At 38.1% G+C, this 23,920-nt stretch overlaps 1 protein-coding gene across 3 annotated transcripts in view; it reads left to right on the top strand.

Moving 5' to 3' along the window:
• Positions 1 to 19,430, top strand: part of ERCC8 (ERCC excision repair 8, CSA ubiquitin ligase complex subunit) — a 31,191-nt gene extending 11,761 nt beyond the window's left edge. Inside the window, exons 8-12 of one of the 3 annotated variants that reach the window (XM_069775725.1) lie at positions 2,534 to 2,637; positions 5,445 to 5,566; positions 10,285 to 10,482; positions 16,475 to 16,561; positions 18,263 to 19,430. In XM_069775725.1, the coding sequence (XP_069631826.1) occupies positions 2,534 to 2,637; positions 5,445 to 5,566; positions 10,285 to 10,482; positions 16,475 to 16,561; positions 18,263 to 18,331 (580 nt within the window). In that variant the 3' untranslated portion in view covers positions 18,332 to 19,430. Of the gene's footprint in view, positions 1 to 2,533; positions 2,638 to 5,441; positions 5,567 to 10,284; positions 10,483 to 16,474; positions 16,562 to 18,262 lie in introns of all 3 variants that reach the window. The other 2 variants (XM_069775724.1, XM_069775727.1) reach the window with 2 other exon arrangements.
• Positions 19,431 to 23,920: the final 4,490 nt, after the last annotated feature.

The raw sequence follows: 23,920 nt of genomic DNA, 5'->3' as shown, positions 1-23,920 counted from the left end.
AGATACTTCTTACTGTTTATTAGCGTGCACATTGCTAATCTGTTTTATAACGAAGTAAAACATGTTTAGCTCAAAGTACCATCCTGGTTAATCATGCCTAATTATGTCAAAGTGCATAACTCAAGTAGCTTAGCTGATGGGTAATAACTTCCCAAGCTGCTTTTTCTTTTTCTTTTTTTTTTTTTTCTCTTCTCCATTCCAGTCATTTTCAGTGTAAAAGATCCTCTTGGCTTTCTTATAGCTTTTGCATATGTTAGCTTTTGATTATAATATGACATTTCTCATTTTCATGGTTGGCATGCTTTTTCTTTTGAATTGCAGAGAGGAATGGCCATTTTATAAGTTGAAAGTGAAATCTGAATAAGTTGATACCAGAATTGCATACCCTTGGCTTCTGATGCCGAGCTTCTGAAAAGCTCAACATAGTTGGGAAATTTTCTAACAGTGTGATTTGTTTGTTTTAGCAAATAAAAAATTATTTCCTTGTTTTTCCATGACAGAAATTATAGCAAAATTTGTTTATTAAATATTGACTTATTGATCTCTCCTGAAACATTATGCTTCAAAATCATATAATTATAAACTGCATCTACCCATGTTGTCATGTTGCCTTATGATAATTGCATATTAAACATGTTTCTTATGGCTCCATTACTTAATTCAGTACTATAATTGGGCTTCTAGTTCCTAATAACATAACTCAGTTCTACCATCTGCTAAGACAAATAAGGGCAAGAACTGGCAACACTGAAGTAATGAAGAGATAGTGGGGAGAAACTGACTGGTACGGCTAAAAAGAGAATCTGGACTAATCTTGCCTATCAGGAGATGTTACGGTTTTCCAAGACAATTGTATGTTTGCGTGTGATCACTTCAGGGGAGGGAAAATATGTTTCGGGGGTTTATGTGGCTTGCATGTGAAACTTGTTATTTCAGATTTCTCTGTGATGCTCGGATCTTCCATAGTTTTGGCAGGTAATTGGAACAGTCAGAGAAGAGACATGTTTCTGGGTGTCTTTCACACACTTCAGTTTCAGGGACTAGAGAAGATAAGCACTTTCTTGCTCATTAGAACTGTCTAGAAAAGATTAGCCAGTAGAAACTGCATCATCAAAAATGGACAACTGTAGGCTTTTATAATAAGGAAGCTCTTCCTACGCCTTTATTAAAAACGTTTCAATGAACTACCTGGAGTTTGTTGCTCACTTTACAGTGAGCTCAGACCTCAGCGATGTCTCTGTTCATAGTCTTAGAATATTTGTTTGCAGCAAAGTAATGTGTTGTCAGCATATTCAGTTGGAATACCATTTGGAAGTTAACAGAATCAATCTGTAGTGGAGGGGAGCACAAAAGAACAAATTCATCATTAGCTTTGTCAGATACAGAACAGATAAGGAATAACAGTTGGTTTTGCTTTGGTCAGTTGTTATATGTATACTATATATATTCCTGATATTAATGCACTGATCTAACTTGAGAACACACATGAAAAAGCATGTAATACTTCAGTAAAGACTGCATATCTAAGAAGCAGTTTCATTGCATATATTTTCCAGCTGTAGATCAAGGAGGTGCAGTTAGTTTTGTTCAGCCGGCATGAAAAGTGATTTATGTTTTGGCTTTTTTTTTTTCCTCCAAAAGGACATGTAAGTTGCTGGGAACTTTCTAAATAGTTTCAGTAAATACATCTACACTGGTGACTTAGTGCATGGGAAGTGGTCTTTTCTATGAATTTACTGCCTATCTGTACCTAGGAGTCTTATGGTACACATGGAAGTATGCTACTGGAATGCTCAAATCAAGCTGCACATCAAGATGCCATACAAAGTGCACTGCCTACAGTGTTGCTGTCTAAGCATGTACCTAGTACCAACAGTCATCATAGCTTTTGTTGCTGGCAAAGACCCAGTGTGAGCAAAGCATGAGCATGCAGCCTGGGAACCAGAATGAATCACAGCAGCCTGAACCTTGGTCTTTCCTTACTTGTGCCACCCTGGTAACATAGACAAAGCCAGTGAGTTCCTACTGAAGCAAGCTCTCAGGGTTTCTCTGCCATAGCACTGTATGACAACAGAGCATATAGACCTATCCAGCCTACATATGTGTAGCCAACTTCTGGACCAGTCATACTAGATAGATTTGCGATAGCAAGATCCTGAGTTCCCAGACAATGCTGGAGTCTGTAGCTACAGTTTAATCAACAGAAGAATTAGCAAGTTTATTCCTAGTCGGTGTATGTATGCAGTGGTGTTTTGTTGTAGACAAAGAGGCAAGTGTATTGGTATTGTAGACAAAGATTTACTCTTAGGTATCTGTAGAGTACCAGCTATATTTATTACTACATGTAAATGAATGTCTGAAGTCTGTCTTGCAAATCTTTTCATGAAATTTCTATTGACTTGAATGTGACTGCATGATGAGCAGTTCAGAATAGTGGCCGGACCAGGCTGAGTGCTGGGTGGGTTGCCTAAAGACAGTTATTGAACCGGGGAGCACACAATTTCCCTAATGTATGCAAATCTGTTTTTCTTAGTGCTGACAATAGAGTAAAATTATGGGATGTGAGGAGAGCATCTGGATGTCTGCGTACGCTTGATCAGCACAATGAAGAAAAGTCCAAAGCATCTTCTGAGGCAGGTAGTACAGAATATAACTGGTGGTGTAGTCCATGTGTAACTAGAAGCATTCTTATATTTCATAAATGTGTTGAATACTAAGACCAGCAAGGAGACTAGTGATAATCCAGTTTTTACCTACTGTGTAACACAGGCCATTGAGTTTTATTCAGTTACTTCTGTTACAAAGACAGTGTTTGTGGTTGGGGATCTTGTGTAGAGAAATCTCCTTGGCAACAGTATTGTACCTGTTCTAAATGTTTTTCCCCCTAAAATGGGAAATTTTAAATCAGGTTTATAGGTGGAAGAATTCATTCCTGCTGTAGAATAGGTTTCATATAAACAGCATTCACTTCATACTTCATAAACTGTTCCAGCGGTTAATTATTCTCCTTTAAAAACAAAGAGCACAAACAAAACCCAAAAAAAGCACATTTTTTTTCCTGTTTAAAATAGTCTTGCTTCCAGTGCAAGCCTCTACAATATCTTCTCCTATGTGGTGCTGTAAAATCAATTATATTCCTTTTATATTATACTGCATAACGTATACAATCGAGTATAAATTTATGATTATATTTAATTTTACAGGAAGCTAAATTACACTCTTAGTACAGTCAAATGCATTAATGGTGCCTTGTATCAGTTGTTACTAGCTACAACATTAACTTTTTTTTATGTATCTTCAGGTCACATTTCTGTACCTACAAAAAAATCCAACTAAATTAAAGGGAAGCTTATGAACTTTAAATTATAGTTCATGATTTTTGGTTAATTCTGGACAGAAGATACTTAATTTTGGCAGGCCAAAACAGTACTCGAACTGCTCTGAGGTAGGAATACGTAGTATTTCGAATTGAATCACGAAGTAGAAACTCTGTAGCATGGCTCCAAACAAAGGGATTTGCATAGCATAAATCACAGTGATTAAAGGTACAAGTCAGTCTGACTTGTGTGCAACTTAAATTGTTTGTAGAAAAATGCTTGCAAATCTCTAAAGTCAAACTAATTTTCCAATATGTACAATTAGAGGATATGAAGTATCAGTAAGTATCTGTTTTAATAACCATGCTCTCTATTATGTAAATTGTAGAGTGGTAATACAGATGTTTGGTTTTGACAATTTTAAATTTCCTTGAAATTCAAGAAATTACTGAGATGAAAATGCTCTGAAGAAATCTAAGACTTAGGAAAAATGAAAAATTTGCACAAATTTTATTTTAGGAAAAACAAAATTCCATGTAACTCCCAAGATAATTAGTGCCATTTTATACATTCCTTTGAAAGATGTGTTGACTTGTTCAAGCACAACAACTTTCTTTTCAACTTTATTCCTCTGTCTGACAGGTTCAAGATGATTTTTTAATAATCTAATGCCAATCACATAGACTAGGATATTAAATATATTGAAATATAGCTGAACTAAACCAAATGCAGCTAATAATTTTTTTTAAAAAATATTTGAAAAACAGGTAACACTTTACCTAGGAGATCTGTCCAAATTGTGTACTACAGTGTAATGCACAAATACCTTATCCATTTTTCAGTGAGTTAATTTATGGGCACCATAATTAGATTTGCTGTGGTAGCACTGAGTTGTATTTTAGCTACTTTAACATACTTAAGAATGTGCAGTATTGCCGGGTGAACTTGATGGAACTAATTTATAGTACTGTATAAACAATATAGAATAGAACATTCAGTTGGAAGTGGCCTACAACAATCATCTAGTCCAACTGCCTAACCAAATTAGGGGTGACCAAAAGTTAAAGCAAGTTATTAGGGGCATTGTCCAAATGCTTCTTAAACACTGGCAGGCATGGGGCATCAGCCACCTCTCTAGGAAGACTGTTCCAGTGTTTGACCACCGTCTCGGTAAAGAAATGCTTCCTAATGTCCAGTCTGAACCTCCCCTGGCACAGCTTTGAACCGTTCCCATGCGTCCTGCGACTGGGTAGCAGGGGGAAGAGCTCAGCACCTCCCTCTCCACTTGCCCTCCTCGGGAAGCTGCAGGGAGCAATGAGGTCCCCCCTCAGCCTCCTTCTCTCCAAACCAGACAAGCCCAAAGTCCTCAGCTGCTCCTCGCAGGACATGCCTTCCAGCCCTTTCCCCAGCTTTGTGCCCTCCTCTGGACGCATTCAAGGACTTAACATCCTTTCTAAATTGTGGAGCCCAGAACTGCAGACAGCACTCAGGGTGAGGCCGCACCAGCGCTGACTACAGGGGGATAATCGCCTCTTTTGACCGGCTGGTTACGCTGTGTTACTTGCACTCAGGATGCGGTTTGCCCTCTTGGCTGCCGGGTCACGCTGATGGCTCCTACGGAGCTTAGCATCAAACCAGCACCCCCAGATCCCCTTCTGCAGGGCTGCTCTCCAGCCACTCCTCACCCAGTTCATACTTGTGCCCAGTGTTACTCTTTTCTAGGTGCAGAATCTGGCATTTTGACTTGTTAAATATCATCCCATTAATCATTGACCAGTGCTCTGATCTATCTAGATCCCTCTGCAAGGCAGCTTGTCCCTCATGACAGTCAACAGCACCTCCCAGTTTGGTATCATCAGCAAATTTGTTAAAGATGTATTCAACTCCTGCATCCAGATCACTGATAAATACATTGAACAGAACTGGCTCTGGAATTGAACCCTGAGTAACACTGCTGGTGACTTGCCACCAGCCAGATGCTTTTATAAACCAAGAGTTAAATTATTAATTTACAGATACGTTACCATTTAAACAGCACTTTCCATACTATACATTGAAATGAAAATGCACATACAAAATAATAATTCTTCTATAGAAATCTGAACCAGATCTTTTTCTTGACAGCAGGCACTGCTCACAATGGGAGAGTTAATGGTTTATGCTATACGAATGATGGACTTCATCTGTTGACCATTGGTACAGATGATCGCATGCGACTCTGGAACAGCTCCACTGGAGAAAACACGTTAGTAAGTTTTCAGTGATCTTTCGTTATGTTTTTACTTGCACTTAATTTGTTCAATTGTCATTACAACTTTGGATATTTATTATTTTCATAAAGGATATAGCTGCTTAATCTTATCATTAGGAGATTTTGTGAACATTTTTTTCAGATTTCTTTTCTTATATCTACTCTTTATAAAAAAATAAAAGAGTATGAAGAAGCCTGGATCTACTTAAAGATTGAATATGGTAACTTTAAGTTCATTAATTTGTGAGCATAGCTGAAAATACTTCAGACAGTAATGAAAACCTTAATATGCAGTTACTGTTGATAGAAATTTTTATTTTTTTAACTATAAGTTGTCAGTGTGCTATCCACAGGGCAGTTTTCTATACCTGAAAGTTTCACTGATTGACTGCCTGGCTTTCTTGCAACTTTCTTTGCGTTTTTGTGGAATCTCTTTTGTGAAAATTTATAGGAGTGTTAAGAATATCTATCCCTCTACATCTGCATTGCAACCAAACGGGGTGGGGGTGGGGGTGCAGAATTAAATCTCTAGTGCTGCTTGAGTCCTTTCTATGGCTTATTTTTTTCTGAAGATTCCTGTTTTAATTTTCTGTTCAGTAAAGAAAATTCCTTCCTATGTCTATTTTGAAAGAAGAACATACTAGGCAAGTCAGTTTCCATGGGATTTTAGCTTATCCTGATTATGGTCTGTCATTGTTATCAGGAAACGGAGAAATTTTACTCTGCCTTAGAAATCTTTTACTTCTGCTGCTTAGTTTCAGAACACAGCAAAAAGAATTCCTTATAGACATTCAAACAAAAGGACTCTTCTATCTCCATGCTACCCATATTTGCCAGCTTGTTCTGAGCACTTCATATACAGACATCTTTCTGTCTTCAAATCACCATCACCAAAGTAGATAATAGAGTTTGTTCACTTTCCTATCACCAGCTGGATCACTGTTTTTTGTTTTTCTGTGCCTGTTAGTTCATTGACTTGTTTCATAGGCTATTTTACAGTTTTCTTATTTGGTGTGGAATAGCTTGATCCTGCCTTGTTTTTTCAAGTCCAGAATTATATTGTCCAGAGTACTGTATTTTCCCACACTGCCCAGGGGTATTGCTTAAAACAAATTTAAGGCACCAGCAGACAAATGAATACATCTACAGGTAGTAAAAGTTCACACCATAGTCCCTTTATTTCCCCTACAAGCCAGTTCTTTTGATCTCCACAAATTTTTTCTATACCTTTTCAAAAGGTACAGAAATTAAGCCATGCGTATGAATTTTTTTGAGCAATGGGCCAAATTGGGTCCCTAGTGGATTGTTTCAGTTAGTAAGAGAAATAAATGTTGGAGTCGTACACACCTTGCATACATCCTTTATCACAAAAAGGAATAGAAAGTCCTGATTCACTGAACATAGGAAGAATCAAACAGGAGGAAGCAGGTTTTCTGTTCATCTGTGTGCTCAAAGGACAAAGCCAGTGTTTAAGATCTTCAGTTCTTGTTTTGACAGCATCCTTTCCTTTCTATTGCTCCTCTATCAGGCAGGAACATTTACACCAAGTATATCCATATAATTTACTTTTCCCAGCCTCCACTCCTCCCTTTCATTGTATATGCCTTTGTTATGAGCAGTGTTGTAGCTTGGGAATTGTTGCCATTAGAGCTCACATGCTGTGTAAAGGAGTACCAGCAGAGTAATATGCCTCTTAAACCGACCAGCATTAACAAGACTTAACACAGTCAATATTTACAAACACTGTCTTTACAAAATAAGCAGTATTTTTCACAAAGGACATGACATAAGCTCCACATCTCATGAAAATGTCCTCTCCATGAAAAAATATCAACCTACTTATATGCTGTTCAAATGTTCTTTGTACACATTTTTATGATTGAGAGAGATTTTCTCAGGACTCCTTTTTACTATACTTTTCTTACATAAGTGCCCTTTGCTATGAAAGAGCGTACTTTAAGAATAGAGCAACAAGTAGTCTTCTTCCTTGCCTGGCTCATGCCAATTGAGCTTACATTCGCCTCAAACTTTGGACTCAGGCAATTGATATAGTATGGATCAAGAACCTGACAAAGCAAGACATTCGTATTGGAATATTTACTTGATAAACTTTACAAATCTGTTAGCTTATCGTCAAAAGATTTCACACTTAGGATTTTTTTTTTTTAACTGTAGGGCATGATGTTTAGGTAGGAAGCTTTAAAATTAACACAGAGAGCTTTGCTAACATTGTATATATAATTGAATCTCTGTTTTTCAGCAGAAATTAAGAGCATAGCTTGTAGGGCAATACTACTTGAAAACAAAATATTTTATATATAATGCGCTGTAGTATTAATGAATTTACATTTAAAATACTGTTATTTTTATTAGAAAAAATACTTCTTTTAAATCGTAAAATAATGTATGAATTTCAGGTGTTCGTTGTGGACCTCAATGAAAAAAAATTGTATAGGTATGTTTTATTTGTCAAAATTCTAATGCTTTGTTTTAATTAAGTTTGTTTAGAGGTAAGCTGTACTGTTCTAATGAATATGTTTCCACATTTTTCTTATTAATACACTTCTGATGTCTGATAGGACCTAATTAGACTGATACATCCAACTGGAATATTTCCTAGCATGTTTGGAAACTTTGCACTTTCAACTTTTAGTGAGATTTTTATCTGTATAGGACTTGTCGAGATCTTGAAACATACAGACGCTAGTAAGCTATACTTCTTACACTACTTTTATTTGCAAGGCTTCCCACACACCTCACAAGCCAGGTCTTAGAAATGTAGCATTTGCTCCTATCCCAGCTGCCCTTATAGGGAACAGTATGGAATTTCTCAGTGGTGATTTAGCTTTGGTTAGAAAATAGGCTTTTTTATCACTCTTATCTACTCCGTAATAATTTAGCGAATTATTCTTTATTTGCTTCTACTTCATGAGTCTCTTTCTTCTAGTCCATTTACTTTGTCCTTTACTTATACCATCCTTCTGCTTGCCCTACAGTTGTTTTCATACTGCCTAGTCATCTCCTACTGTTTCCTGGTAACACATGAGGGAGTGATGCAGAATCTTTCCTACATTGCAGACATTTTTCCTCTGTTCCTTCTTCGCTGAGCAAGGGATGGCTTGCTGAGAAATACTTCAGGCTAGTTGTTGTGTTGTCTAGACTGATGCTTCTGTTCTTTGCCATCCTACTGACATACACTTCAGAAATGTAGTTTTCTGGAACATCAGTCAACTCTGATAAACAAAGGGCACTTACAGGGTAGAAGGTAGTGTAGATCAATTTTTGTTCAATCTGTGGACTGAAGTCCTGTAGTATTGGGATCTAATGTTTAATATCTTCTTCAGTGACATAGACAGTGGGATTGAGTGCACCCTCAGCAAGTTTGCAGGTGACACCAAGCCATGTGGTGTGGCTGACGTGCCTGAGGGACAGGATGCCATTCAGAGGAACCTGGACAAGCTCGAGAAGTGGGCCCATGTGAACCTCATGAGGTTCAACAAGGCCAAGTGCAAGGTCCTGCACCTGGGTCAGGGCAACCCCCAGTACCAATACAGGCTGGGGGATGAAGGGATTGAGAGCAGCCCTGACGAGAAGGACTTGGTACTGATGGATTAAAAGCTGGACATGGCAATGTGTGCTCGCAGCCCAGAAAGTCAACTGTATCCTGGCCAGCAGGTCAAGGGAGGTGATTCTGCTCCTCTACTCCCCTCTGGTGAGACTCCACCTGCAGTACTGTGTCCAGCTCTGGAGTCCTCTGTACAGGAAAGACATGGACCTGTTGGAATAGGTCCAGAGGAGGGCCACAAAAATGATCAGAGGGCTGGAGTACCTCTCCTGTAAGGAAAGGCTGAGAGAGTTGGGGTTGTTCAGCCTGGAGAAGAGAAGCCTTGGGGGGGAGACCTTGTTGCGGCCTTCCAGTACTTAAAGGGGGCTTATAAGAAGGATGGGGACATTCTTTTTAGTAGAGCCTGTTGCGACAGGACAATGGGTAATGATTTGAAACTAAAAGATGGTAGATTCAGAGTAGATAGGAGGAAGAAATTTTTTACAGTGAGGGTGGTGAAACACTGGAACAGGTTGCCCAGAGAGGTGGTAGATGCCCCATCCCTGGAAACATTCAGGGTCAGGTTGGACGGGGCTCTGAGCAACCTGATCTAGTTGAAGATGTCCCTGCTCATTGCAGTGGGCTTGGACTAGATGACCTTTACAGGTCCCTTCCAACCCAAACTATTCTATGATTCTATGATTTATAACTGTATACTGTTGTGCATAAGGAGTATAGTATATATATAGTATATATTCTCTCGGATAGTTTGAATATCTGAGAGAAAATTATTATGTTGGAAAATCTAGGAAAATGTTTAAGGCAGTAATTCCTCAACCAGTTCTAATTTCAGTGGTAGTTTAGGTACTTAGTCTAGATCTGGCATGCAACAGCTTGTGCAAATTCTGTTTCTAGTTTGGAACTGCTAAATTTTAGGCATATCTTTCTTTCCCTTTCTTGAAGTTGATATTAAGGAGAGTGAACTTTAATGAACAGAAAAATGATTCTCTTGATAGACAACTGTAATTGGAACTCTCAAGAGTTGTATTAACATTGGGAAGCTTAAAATTAATTTTATTGGGTGTTAAAGAAAAAAGGAAATTGACCTTTTCTTGTAATTTATTTCCTGTATTTTTAGCTAATAGCTCACTGCATAATCCTTCATTTTACAGGTGAATTATGGGAAAGTCTGTAATGAAAGTAGAAAAGGACTCAAATTCACCGTCTCTTGTGGCTGTAGTCCAGAGTTTGCCTTTGTTCCGTATGGTAGTACCATTGCTGTTTATACAGTTTTCACAGGAGAACTGATAACGATGCTTAGAGGGCATTACAGTACTGTCGACTGCTGTGTATTTCAACCTAATTTTCAGGTAAGTAGAGTACAAAAAGTATTCCAGACAACCTGGAACATTTATGCGAATTGCCAAACCATTTGCACAAAAAGTGTTAACTTTTCAGGGATGTGCTTTAATCAAAGATCTTGACATAAGAGGGAGTTCTGTGGCCTATGTGTCATGCAAGAAAAGTTTGGTCAAGTTTTTGGGATGGCCCTTTCTACATAGGGTTCCTTCCACTATTCATTTCATCTCACAGAGGTAACTTTTCAATATACCTATAGTAATTTTTTTTCTTATATTGTCAGTAATAAATTATATACATTAAGGCTTTTGCCTGTTTCCTGTAAGACTGAAGATGAGGCATTTGTCTTTCTCTGAGATACCTAAGACCAATCACAGTAAGAATGAATGTGAAGTGCATTTAGTTGAAGTGCATTAGTATTGCTATCAGTACTGAGAAACCTCTCAAGTACTTTGCTAAGGTGATCTTGCTCAAATGCTTCTAGTTATACCAATCACTGGATCTATGAACAGTTTGGATGAAGTGTTGAGAACTTGATGATATTCTTAAATTAATCTGAGAACATTTCACCTAAGAAATACCATAGCATTACAGGGACTCATGGTGCTGACAGCCTTTTATTCTTTTCCCCTGCCTTTTTTTTTTTCTTTTCCTCTCACCCTATGGTATATTTTTCTCTTGTAATAAATGACTTAAGGATAACAAAGCTTAATTTATTATGAGATAGTTTACAACAGATTGTTCTTACAGCTTGTGGTGTAGCAAGAGCAGAATGGATGTTAGTATGGATTTTAAGGTTGTTGCATATTTGCTGTCAGGTGTCGAGGATTGTACTTCATGTTCCAGCTTCTCCTTTCTTGTATTTTGTTTTCTGAAATGTTGGGCAGAAATATTTGACTGTCATGGTTTAAGCCCAGCTGGCAACAAAGCACCAGGCGGTTGCTCGCTTGCTCCTCCCCCCTTGGTGGGATGAGGAGAAAATATAAAGAAAAGCTCATGGGTCGAGACAAGAACAGGGAGGGATTACTCATCCATTATGGTCACAGGCAAAACAGACTCAACTTGGGGAAGAAAAACAAGAGCAATTTAATTTGTTACAAATTAAATCAGAGCAGGATAATGAGAAATAGCACCAAACCTTAAAACACCTTCCCCCCACCCCTCCCTCCTTCCCAGCTCAACTCCACTCCTAGTTTTGTCTACCTCCTCCCCCACAGTGGCACAGGGGGATGGGGAATGGGGGTTGTAGTCAGTTTGTCACACAGTGTCTCTGCCACTCCTTCCTTCTTAGGTGGAGGACTCCTCACTCTTCCCCTGCTCCAGCTTGGGGTCCCTCCCACAGGAGACAGTCCTCCACAAACTTCTCCAGCGTGGGTCCTTCCCACAGGCTGCAGTTCTTCATGAATTGCTCCAGTGTGGGTCCTTTCTGTGGGCTGCAGTCCTTCAGGCACAGACTGCTCCAGTGCGGGCTTTCCCATGGAGTCATGGCCATCTTCGGGGACATCCCCGTGCTCCGGCGTGGGGTCCTCCCCAGACTGCAGGTGGGGGGCAGCCTGCCGTCTCACCATGGGCTGCAGGGGCATCCCCTCCTCCCCCGCTCCTCCTCCCCCCTCCTTCCTCACTGACCTCGCTGTCTGCAGAGGGGTTTCTCTTGCATCCCACTCCCCTCACTCACTGCAGTTTTCCCCTTCTTAAATCTGTTCTCCCAGAGGTGCTACCACTATTGCTGATAGGCTCAGCCTTGGCCAGAGTCGGGTCTGACTTGGATCCGGGGAAGCTTCTAGCAGCTTCTCACAGGAGCCACCCCTGCAGCCCCTCCCCCACTACCAAAACCCCACCACACAAACCGAATACACTGAGGCAGAAAGGGCACATAGGTATCTTTTCATGACCTTTCATATAATGCATCATAGAAATTAATCTGGAAGCTCTTGCTTTGAGTCCAGTAACTTTGACTCAAACAATGTTTCCCTATCACTGAGGTGGACTTCACTGGAAGTTTTGGGCACATTACAGACGAGACAGTAGAGCCCAAGCTAATAAGTCTTGCTAGACCTGGAAAGCAGTTCTGGCATGAATAGGCAGTGAGGTACTAGATTCACCAAAAGGTGGAATATTTACAGTATAATATCTGGACTGTTCCTAACTATCTTAAAAAGCCCTTTATGTTTTTAAGAATAGTTTCCCAACAAAAGTGCTCATGTGTTTATATTAAGTCATCTTTATTGTTCTTTTTAGTAGGCTGAAGGGGTGAGGCTCATTGAATCTCACTGTTTTACAGCCCTGGAAATGCAAATCTCTATAAAGAGTCTCTATCTTGACTTTTAAGATCCTCAGAAAAGGATCACTCATGTGTGAGCATGCACGCAAGAACTGCACCAGTCACTGTAGCCATAGGTTTGTTGGCAACAACTTCATTTGTTACCTGTTGTGATTCCTGATTTTCTTTTAGAATCGCCCTTCTCCAGAGTTCAGTTCTATATTTGAGAGTTGTGACTGGATTTTATTTTTCTTTAAATGTTCTGCTTTTAGTTGCATTAAATTGTTACTGTAATGGAATAACATTACTACAGTCAGTGTGTCAACACCAAAAGTAGTGGTAGTGTTATTTTGACTGTGTTCATACCTATACTTCCAAATAGCTCATTCTGTCTCGAGACAATTAAGTACATTCATCAGTCTTCATATACTTCCAATAGAAATTATGATTTCCCAGTTAAAACTCCTTTTCTGAGAATGCAGTTATCTGTAAAATTTATAGTTACCTGTTTTATTTTACTCCTGCAAGCAATATTAAATAAATGTTACAAAGTTTTTCACAGCTGTGCATTTCTATTTTCAGTCAGTAGTTGTAAATAAAATCAGTTTTGCTGGACAAAACCTGCTTTGTTGCAAACTGTGTTGACTGATGTTGTTTATATTCCTATATCTTAACTCTACAGTAGCTGAACCGTTTAATCACCTTTTCCATTGTCTTGTTTAGGATTAAAGAGATGTCAGTTAGCTCGTTTGTATCTATACCATTCCACTTTTTTCTTTTCTTCTGAATGGCATATTAGCTCACTTTCAGCTCTGTAGTATTTCAATGAGTATTAAAATATGATTAACTTAAGCCAGAAGTTTTCTTAGACAACTCTTCTAAGGCTCTCTGATATGTTATGCATCTTCTGGTGAAATGTGTAGCAGATGGCTTTCTAACATTTTTCTTACTTATTAAAACATTTGAAATTGGTACACTATCTTCATATGAAACAAGGTCTACATCTTTTCTACATAGTTTCTACCATTTCTATCTAGTAGTGAGTCTCATATTAAGTCTTCTAAACTTTTTCTGCTGTCTTTAACCCTGCTAAGTGATTTTTGTCCTGCCCACGATCAAATCTGGCCCTTAGATTTTCTTTCTGTTTCTTTTTTCTGTGTTCAAAACTTCTAATTTACTGGTTGCTGCCCGTCCCTCACGTTCTTTCTATTCGTTACCTGTATTTTAATCACTATATTTGTTTCACCTTGTAGCTGGAATAGGCTCTAAAAGGAACTTTAACTTGCTACCAATTATGTGTTTGAGGTGAGAAGTGTCTTCTGTTTGCTCAGAACCATGTAATCAAATATGATCACTGATACGTAAGCAGCTAGCTATTTGCAATCCAATGATACTAGTCTTTATCTGTTCCTATGAGGTCCAAATTAATTACCAGGTTTGTGTGGAATACCTTTTGTGTTTGAGATACTGTGTGGAGCTGTCCCCACAGAGTGGTGTGAGATTTAGTTAATGTGTATATATATGCCTTTTGAGATCCTGGGAACAGAGCCATAAAATCTGCTGTATTATTGTTGGCCTAAATTGTTCTTATGTGAATATCTCTGTAAAGTTAATAAGATGTTAGTCTGCTTGAGTAATAAGAACTGCAGAATTTGTCCCTTTAATAAGAGCCATTAATTTAATAGGAGGTTGGTAATTTCAAGGGTGGTGTGGAAGAGGAAATCTTCATTGTGCAATCTCTTAGATGATGTTTACTGTTGGATCTAATATGCTAGATACCATTGTACTATATTAGCTGCCTAAAATAATTTAAGTAAACAAACAAGACCTCTGTTTCCCTTTCAGAAAAAGAAATGCAGTAAAGCACCATGCACAAATAACATGTCATAAAATACTAGGTATGCATCAGGAAACAATTTAGCTTTAAATTGTAGCTACTTCTATCATTCAAGAAATGCCAGTGACATCTGCAAAGGTATTTAGCAAATCCAGTGGTAGACTAATAAGTAAAGCTTAAAGTTAAACTAGGTTTTATTTGCAATCTTTCCTCAGAGTCTTAAAGCATAATATTTCCATATATTGTACCATAAATATGCATGGAGCATGTTTGTAGTACAATGTATGTGTATGTTCTATACTGTACCATAAACATGCGTGGACCTCACTGGCTCTTCTTTTGACTGGCTTAAGGTGTGAGTCACCATTTCAGGTTGTAATAATTAATTGTAAGTATTACTCAATGCAGTGCATATTAACTGAAGATCTTGCAGTGCCAGTATCCGAAAGTGAGACAAGTGGTAGTAAAGATTAAATGGAAGTATGCTGATGTCACTATGACATTGCTCACAAGGTCAGATTTTGGCATGGAAAGAGATTTTAAAGTTCTAGTGATATTCTGTATCCTGTCAAAGACAGGAGGTTTGAGTAGGGTACTGCTGACAGGATAAAGTGGGATTTGACCTATACCTTGGTGTAACTGACTTGTCCGCTTTTAAGCAAGCTAAGTTGGATGTTTCTTTCTCATAATTTTATAAACTTTATTCTTGTATGTGTTTTATGCATGAACAACTTCGTGCATGGGACCAGTTTTACAAAAGTGAGTATGTCAGCTCTCTTGAATAATATTACCCACATAAATGAGTATTTATAGGAATTGGGCATTAAGTTCCTGCACCAACTGTCAAAGTAATTCATGCATAATTCTAGAATTAAATATACATAATATAGGAGACTTTCTGCAAAGACAGAACTGTAATAATTTATTGAACTTATGTTGAATCAACATATTAATAATGTGCAAATATGCACAGAGTTGCTAGTTTAAGTGTAAAAGCCAACATGCTTAAAGCAAAGCTTTCATACTGTCAGCCTGAATACAGAAGAAATTTATGTTTCACTCAGGCAGTTTAAACACACGGCAATACCCAAGTGTTGTCAGACATTGCATATAATATGCAGGAGTATGATTCAACATTGAAGGGATATGAGAATATCTTCATGAGTATTTAAGTAACACTTTGGAAAATAGAAGCATTATTAGTGCAAAAAACTAAGCTATATTTGACTGTTAGCTGTTTGGTGTAGTAGAGACTGTTTGCTTCCATGTGTTTCCAGGGTGCCTTGCACAATGGGATCTCAGTCCTTAGTCATTACCATAATAAATAGAGTTATTTATATTAAAAATAATAAATTGGTCTTTCTGATCTCTGCCTTCCCAACAGGATACAGGCTTCAAATTGTTCTTTATTTGTTCTTTTCCTTCCCTAGGCATACTGAAACTACGTTTACTTAATACTTCTTTGTTCCATACATATGCACTCTTCTAGCATGTATTACTAGATGCTTTTGAGTTGATTCATATTTTTTAATTATAATTAAAAAAATCTTTCCCTTTTTTTCATCTTGCTTCTCCATTGAATATAAATCATCTCTTAAGCTTCCTAACTGTTAAAATAGGTGTCTTTTCAGGAGACAGAGAGGGAAGAAGAAAAGTGCATTTAAGCAGTAAAGTTCATTTAAATGTGGGTAGTGCTGTTTTGATGAGCAATCTGGGAAAAATATAAAAACTTACTCATTTTGTTTTGGCATATTTAAAATACTGTTTATCAAGATTATAGTACAAATTTAAGAAATTTTATATCTTTAATTTAAAATAAATATTTCATACACTTTTTTCCCAACATTATATCATGTCACTGTTCAATAAATTTGTCTAAAAGTAATTTTTGCTTGTTTTCTTAAAGGAACTTTATAGTGGTAGCAAAGATTGCAATATCCTTGCATGGATACCAGCTCTTCGAGAGCCAGTTCCTGATGACGTTTCTGAAAAGGTAATGAGTTTGTGAGTTTGAACTATACTTTTTATGGCAGGGGACTTTTTATACTTGGGGAGATGGTGTGGAAATTAAATATGAAGTATGTTTTTCACCATCAAAAGTTGTAACAATTCCTAATTAAGAGGAGAATCACCTACTGTTTCTGTGCAATTTTTGATTGTTGTGGCGTTTCGAGAGGACATTTTCTTTCATAGTCTAGTAAAATCTTTTGCAGACTTCTAGCTTCTCACTTAATTAAAAGTAGTACTTGTTATTTGGCTATCAGTCTTTCAATTTCTACTTTAGCTTCTTTGATTTCCAAACAGTTTTCTGTAGTTTATGCTATTTTGGAATTGGAAAGGTGCCAAAGATTGTATTTTAAATTGCTTAAGAATATACTGATTAGGAATGCCACAGTTCATACTCATATATTTTTGATGCAGAAATATAATAAAATTCTAAACAAACTTATTTTAGCATCTGAGGCAAGACGTTCAGGCTGTTACAGGGAAGATCATATGTAAGATTGTTTTCCAGGAGAGTATTTTCTTTCTCTTAGTATTAAAGCTGGGCCATCAAAATTTCAGTAATCAGTTTGAGCATGAAAAATTCTAGATTTTAAGGAACTGAAACCATTCACAGAATCAGAGTCTGGCTAACTGTACTAATGTTAAAAATTCAGGATATACTAATGTTTTGGCTCATATCATACAAAAATTCCACTTTTTTAGATTTTTGAAATGTTCCATTTTGGATGAGGAAATAAGAAGCATAAAATTTTTGTAACCTTTGCTTTGTAAGACAACTTATTTCAAAACTATCCTACACTTAAGCAAAGAAGAAAAAAGTAGTTTCAAAGGCTAGATACCCTAAACCCAAAATGTGTTCAGTTGACCTGAAATTAAAATTTTAGCTGTAACTGAGAATTTTGATGTGTGTGAATTGTATTTTCTTAGTCTGAAAAACAAAAACAAACCCACAGTAACAAGATTATTTACCCAGCTCTGATTAGAACTGCCCCTTTAAATTTGACATGGTGGAGGTATGTAATATGTGCCATTGTTTTGAAATCTGTTAAGCTGCATCTGCTGTTTGCAAATGTTGTAGATTAGCACTGCCTCTGAAAGAAGCAGTTCTGCTCTCCACAGGCCACTAGTTCCCACTACCTCTGACGTGCTAGAACAGCCATTTGAGTGCCTTTATGACCAGAATCTGAACCCAGGATAGAAGTAAACAAGAAAAGAATTTTATCCTGAGTCACTGTGATTCAGTCCACTGCATAGCTACACAAATCCTTTAGCTTGACTGTAGCAGGGCTGAGGTGAGGAATAGTTGTTGGATGTGGATAGAGGCCAGGACTACTTCTTGAGACAGTAGTGCTCAGGAAATTATGACTTAAAACCAATGACACAAACGAAAGACAGTAATATCTATCTGTTATATTTTATACCAGATATTTATGAAACTTCCCATTAGTGCTCCAGATATTTTTTGTTGAAACTGGAATTAAATAGAGTACTATTTCTTTTCATAATTTATCTTCTGTCTCTAATCAGCAGAATGGCCAAAGAAGTGGTTTAAAAAAATGCAGTACCCATGAGAGACACAATAGTTTGTCTACATATAGTAATTTAAGAAATGCCTTTAGCATTGTCCTTATTTGATTTTAGTATTTTCAATTAAGCAAACCACTGAGAGAATTTTTATTTTCTTTAGTCTCTGCCTCAACAGCATTTAAATCCAGCATATGAAGACGCATGGAGCAGCAGTGATGATGAAGGCTGAATTTCAATTAAGTGCTGATATAAAATTGATGTTCAGGCACTGCATTCACAGAATTTATCTACAGAATTGGATATTGTCAGATGTATTATGACTGGATTTTTCATACGGTTCTGTTAGAGCAAGGTCTTTCAGAAATAAGTTTCCGCTGTTCTCTGTGTTCTTTCTTCACTGTTACAGTTAAATCTAAAGGATTACTTTTTCATACTTACTGACTTCTATACTTATCCTTATGCATTGGTATACTTTATTCAGTGTTGAACAGCTCATAAAGGAAAAACAAAAGCTCTTGGGACCAGTTAATACTGCATTGTTTCTGGTATCACTAATAAATAAGGAGATAATCCTTTCGTTTCCAAGAGACACAATACAGAGGATTTTGCCTGAAGGAGGACAAGCTCAGGAATACTTCCAGCTTATTTTTATTGATGTCTAGATGGTGCAGACTGTGTCCATTTTCAAGGGCTTATGTGCCATGGGAGTCAACAGGATTTTGTGCCTGTTCTTTTGCATTTTCAGTTTTGCATAAGTTTCTCCATAAATGTAGTCTTTGGTTCAGAAAGAGGTATAGCTGGGATCTTCCATTCAAGCATTTATATGGTGACCTCATCAACTAGTATCTGAATCTCTCCCAGAAAGTTAGGAGTAGAAACAAATTTAATGAGAGGTTTTGTTACTCCTGTTAGCAGGTTTTTAAGCTCAATCTTCTACGTATGAATCTCTCACACTTCACTAGCCACTGTGAAGAACTCCTGGACAGAAACAGGCATGAGGTACAGTACAAGGCGGAGACTGGATCACATTTCAAGTTAGAAATATTAATGTAGTGCTTCAAAACTGTTTTCATCTGAATTTGTAGTCCTAATGCTTGCTGTGTTTTGAAAGGAAGGAGCTTCGTGGGTTTATTGTGTCATCTCAATCACTAGTTTGTGCTTCAGACATAGTGTAGTCACCAAGCTGAAAGCCAGGTTAGAGGTTCCCATCAGATTTAGATGCAGCTCCATAAAGGAAAAATTCCTTCCAAAGCAGAGTAGATATTAAGACCACAAATTCAGACAAAATGAAAAACTATTGTACAAATAAATGAAAGATGATAATTTAATCTTTGTATAGTGTGTATTATTTCTATGATTAGTATGCATTTTAGAATTAATTCACTGTGCTTCTGTATTTTAGTATTTATACAAGATACAGGCTGTCTGTTTCTATATCAGTCTAGAGTCTAGTATTGTAAAATGATACAAAGCGAGGAGTGGGCATATCAAGGGAATGTTGTGATTAAACAAGCTTCATATGTAGTGCATATAGTGGGGAGAGACCCACTATTAAGTGGATAGCTGCAAGATGGAAGACTTCCAGAAGTTTCAGCTGAAGTTAAGGACTAGCCTGACACTCTTACTTCACAGGAATACAGAAGAGATTTTTTTTTTTTTTTTCTCAGATGATAGTTTTCATTACCAATGGTGGCTATTCCTTCTAGAATTGGAAAAACTGGGGAACAAATTTGAAGAGAGATTACACATTTTGATTTTTGTCTTGAAGAGGATGACTTTTTTGCATGTTATAATTGTGCATATCATTTCTATATGCCAACTACAGTGCATGTACTTGGTATTTGAATTTCTAAAAATGTGCTCAGTAAATCATAGAGCTAGTTATCCAAGAGTAAATGCATTATTTTTTTTTCAATCAGTTTTCAGGTATCTGTAATGTGACTATAAATGGTGTTGATTTTAAAACAATCAAAAAGCCACCAAAAAAAGTCACCAGCCCTATGGTGGTCTGGGAATGTTATATAAAATGGGAGAGGTAGAAAAATTACATTTATTAAAAAAGGTAGGAAATCATAACAATTAAACCCATCAATAAGAATGTTGTATTAATTCTCCTGTTTTTTGGAATGGCCTTTCTCATGAGGTTTTTTTTCCTGTGCTTTGAGTACACCATCATTGACATTGGAAGGGACCACTGGAGATAATCTAGTCCAACCTCCCTGGTTAAAACACAGTCACCTAAAGCAGGTTGCTCAGGCTTGTGTCCAGTCGGGCTTTGAGTATCTCTACAGCCTACAAACCTGTTCCAATGTTTGAACATTCTTAAAGTTTCTTCTTAGAATTAAATGGAAGTTTCTGCATTTCACTTTGCACCCATTGCATCTTGCCCTGTTGTTGAATACTGCTGAGAAGAGTCTGACTTCCTCTTCTTTCTTGTCCCTTTCTCTGGCTCCATCAGAAATTTCTGTGCATTGGTGAGCCTTTTCGTCATCCAGGCAGAACAGTCTGAGCTCTTTCAGCCTCTCTTCATAGGAAGAATCACCTCCCTCAACCTGCTGACAGCACTCTTCCTAATGCAACCCAGGATGCTGTTGGCCACCTTTGCTGCAAGGGCACATTGCTGGCTTGTAGTCACTTTAGTGTCCACCAGGAGTGCTGGGTCCTTTTCCACAAAGCTGCTTTCCAGCAGGTTAGTCACTGGCCTTTTCTGATCCCTGGGTTTTTTCCTCCCTGGGTGGAGCATTTGATATTTGCCTTTATGGAACATCATGAGATTCCTGTTTGCCTATTTCTCCAGTCTGTTGAGGTCCCTTTGAATGCTGGCAGCACAACCATCTGGTGTATCAAGCACTTCTCCTGGTCTTGTATCATCTGCAAACTTGCTGAAGGCACATTCTGTTCTATCATCAGGGTCATTAATGAAGATGTTCAATGGGACTGGATCCAGTATTGCCCCGTGGGCTACACCACTAGTGGCTGGCCTCCAACTGGACTTTGTGCCACTGATTGCAACCCTCTGGGCATGGCCCTTCAGCCAGTTTTTGACCTCACTGTCCACTTATCTAGTCTGTAATTTATCAGCTTATCTATAAGAGTGTTTTGGAAGTTGTGTCAGGAGCCTTGCTAAAGTAAACATAGACATCAACCGCTGTTCTCCACTCATCCACCAAGCAAGATACCATGTTGCAGAAGGCTATTGGGTTGGTCAGGCATGATCTTTCCTTCATAAATCTGTGCTGACTGCTACCTTCTTGTCCTTTATGTGTCTGGAAGTGGTTTCCAGGATTACTTGCTCCATCACCTTCCCAGAGATGGAGGTGAGGTTGGCTGACCTGTATTTTCTGGATCTTCCTTCTTGAAGACACGGGTGACCTTGGCTTTCTTCTAATCCTCATAAACCTCTCCTGCTCACCATGACCTTTCCAAGACAATTGAGTGTGGTCTTGCAGTGACATCAGCCAGTTGTGGGTGCATCCAGTCAAGTACCATGGATTTGTGTGTGTCCAGCTTGTGTAAGTGTTCCCTAACTGATCCTCCTTCACCAGTGGTATGCCTTCTTTGCTCCAGACTTTCTGGTGTTCTCAGGGATGTGGGGTTGCTAAAGTCCAGTCTTAGCACTAAAGACCATGGTGAAGCACCATTGAGTACCTCAACCTTTTCTGTGTCCTTTGTCCCCAGTTCCCCTGCCATATTTAGCAGTGGGCCCACATTTTCCCTAATCTTCCTTTTGCTACTGATATACCTGTAGATTTTAGTTTTGCTTTTCATATTCCTCACCAGATTTAACTCCAGATGGGTTTTGGCTTTCCTAACCATTATCTGTGCATGCTAAGACAGTTTCTCTGTATTCTTCCCTGTTTCCACCTCTTGTATGCTTCCTTTTTGCATCTTTAATTTTGTCAGGAGCTCCTTTTTCATGAATGCAGACATCCCTTCACCTTTGCTCTATTTCCTGCATGTGGGGATGGACTGTCCTTGAAACTCAACCAGCTTTCCTTGACCCTCCTTCTCATCAGGGCCATATCCCATGGAATTCTTCCAGACAGAACCCTGAATAGGAATCCATCTGGAAATGCGGAAACTTTCCTCTATACTTTTATGGGGCTCATTTTCATACTGTTGCTGGATAACTTTTTGATATCAGTTTTTCTAAGTTGCACCATGAATACACAATGTGGTATTCAGCTCAGGAAGAGGTAGGCTGGGGATTATTTGCCCAAGTATCTGTCCACCCAGACACATTTTGGTTGAGTGTCTGAAGCTGTCCCAAACAGTTGAAAATAGAAATTATTTGCCTTGCGGGCTTATTGCTCCTACTAACAGCTAGTATCTTCTATACAGGAATCTTTCCAAATTCTCTTCTGGTTGATGATGTCATTATTATCCCTCTTGACTGTTGTTCTCTGCTGGAAGGACAGGTGTTTCTGGTAAGGGAAATTAAAAACATCTGTGTCTCATCTGGGCAAGAATCCAGGACATTGTACAATCCAGCACCTGCAAGCCTTCCATATAATGGCAGTAGCTGTTAGGTGGTGTTTAGTTTGTGAGGTTTGATACCCCTTGGTACTAGCCAATATCTCAAGCACCAGTTTCTGTGGAAATTCTACTTTGAGTAGTGGCATATATGTTACGATTTCCTTCAGTACTTCTAGTTTTCTGTGGATGTGGTAATTTTTTTTTCTAGAAAAAAAGATTATTTTTATTTTATTTCTACTGCATTCTTATGGTGGCTATACTTAATTACTAATTAGAGTTTTGGTAACTTCAAAACAAAAAATTTTAAAGGATGGTATGTTGTATTACTTTTCACTGGAAAGAACCAAGTACTAAGCCAACAGTGTCAGTTGCAACTGTGCATTTCTTGCTTGTGTGTAAGTTAAATGTGACAATTAAATCTGAGTCTTCCCCTTAATTTATGCCTATTCTGTTTCTGTGCTTATACCATGTGTTTTTATAGTATCAGAGCTTTTTCGGAACCAGAAATGCAGCAAATGCGGTGGTATAGACTTAATTGCACTTCCCATCCTTAATGTCAATCAGGAAGAAACCACATTTGAAAATCCCATCAGGTGTCAAAAGGGGTGCTGTATTCATGTTGAAATAAAGTTATGCACTTGAGAGGCAACTAGCTGATAGCTGGATTCTAAGTTCCTGTTAAAAAGAGTAAGAAAGTTAAGAGTTTGACGAGAGCTTTAACTGGAATGGACTGCACCCTTATCGCAATAGTGGTACTGGGATTTAGTAGTCATACTCTGCATCAGAATATGTAGAGAAGTGCTTTCATCTTTTCAGGCCATTCTGGGTATTGACTGTTGCTTAGAAGACTTGCTTTGCCTGCCAAGGCAGAGATTTTTATTTGAGCTTGATACGGCAGGTGCCAAAAGAGGGAAAATAATTCATTTGTTCTTGCAAGAGATCAAAGAATTTCCTTTCCCTTCTAGCCTAAGGAAACAATGGAGGTGGGAGTTAGTCTGAACCAGCCTAGGTGAAGAAATCCAGAGAGCGTAAGACAAGCCTCCTTCAACTTGAGTGAAAGTTGAGTTCTGTAGAGACAGTAGGATAGGACTCGGATTATTTATGTGTAGGTTATGATGCTCAGAAAGAATCTGGTATTGAGACATCCAAGCAAAAACCTGGTTCTTTTTTCCTTCCTGTACACAGACCTAGAAGAAAGCATTAGCACATGAGAATTTAAATATGGTTAATTCCCAAGTATTGGGAAGAACAAGTTAATACCATGTGGTTAACTCCCTTTGCCCTTTTCTGTGTCCCCAATATACGTACTTTTACACGCAGGCTGACAAGACTGAAAATGTAG

Source organism: Haliaeetus albicilla, chromosome Z, assembly GCF_947461875.1.
Source record: "Haliaeetus albicilla chromosome Z, bHalAlb1.1, whole genome shotgun sequence".
Lineage (NCBI taxonomy): Eukaryota > Metazoa > Chordata > Aves > Accipitriformes > Accipitridae > Haliaeetus > Haliaeetus albicilla.
The sequence above is the reverse complement of the archived record's forward strand: the minus strand, read 5'-3'. Positions and strand labels throughout refer to the sequence as shown.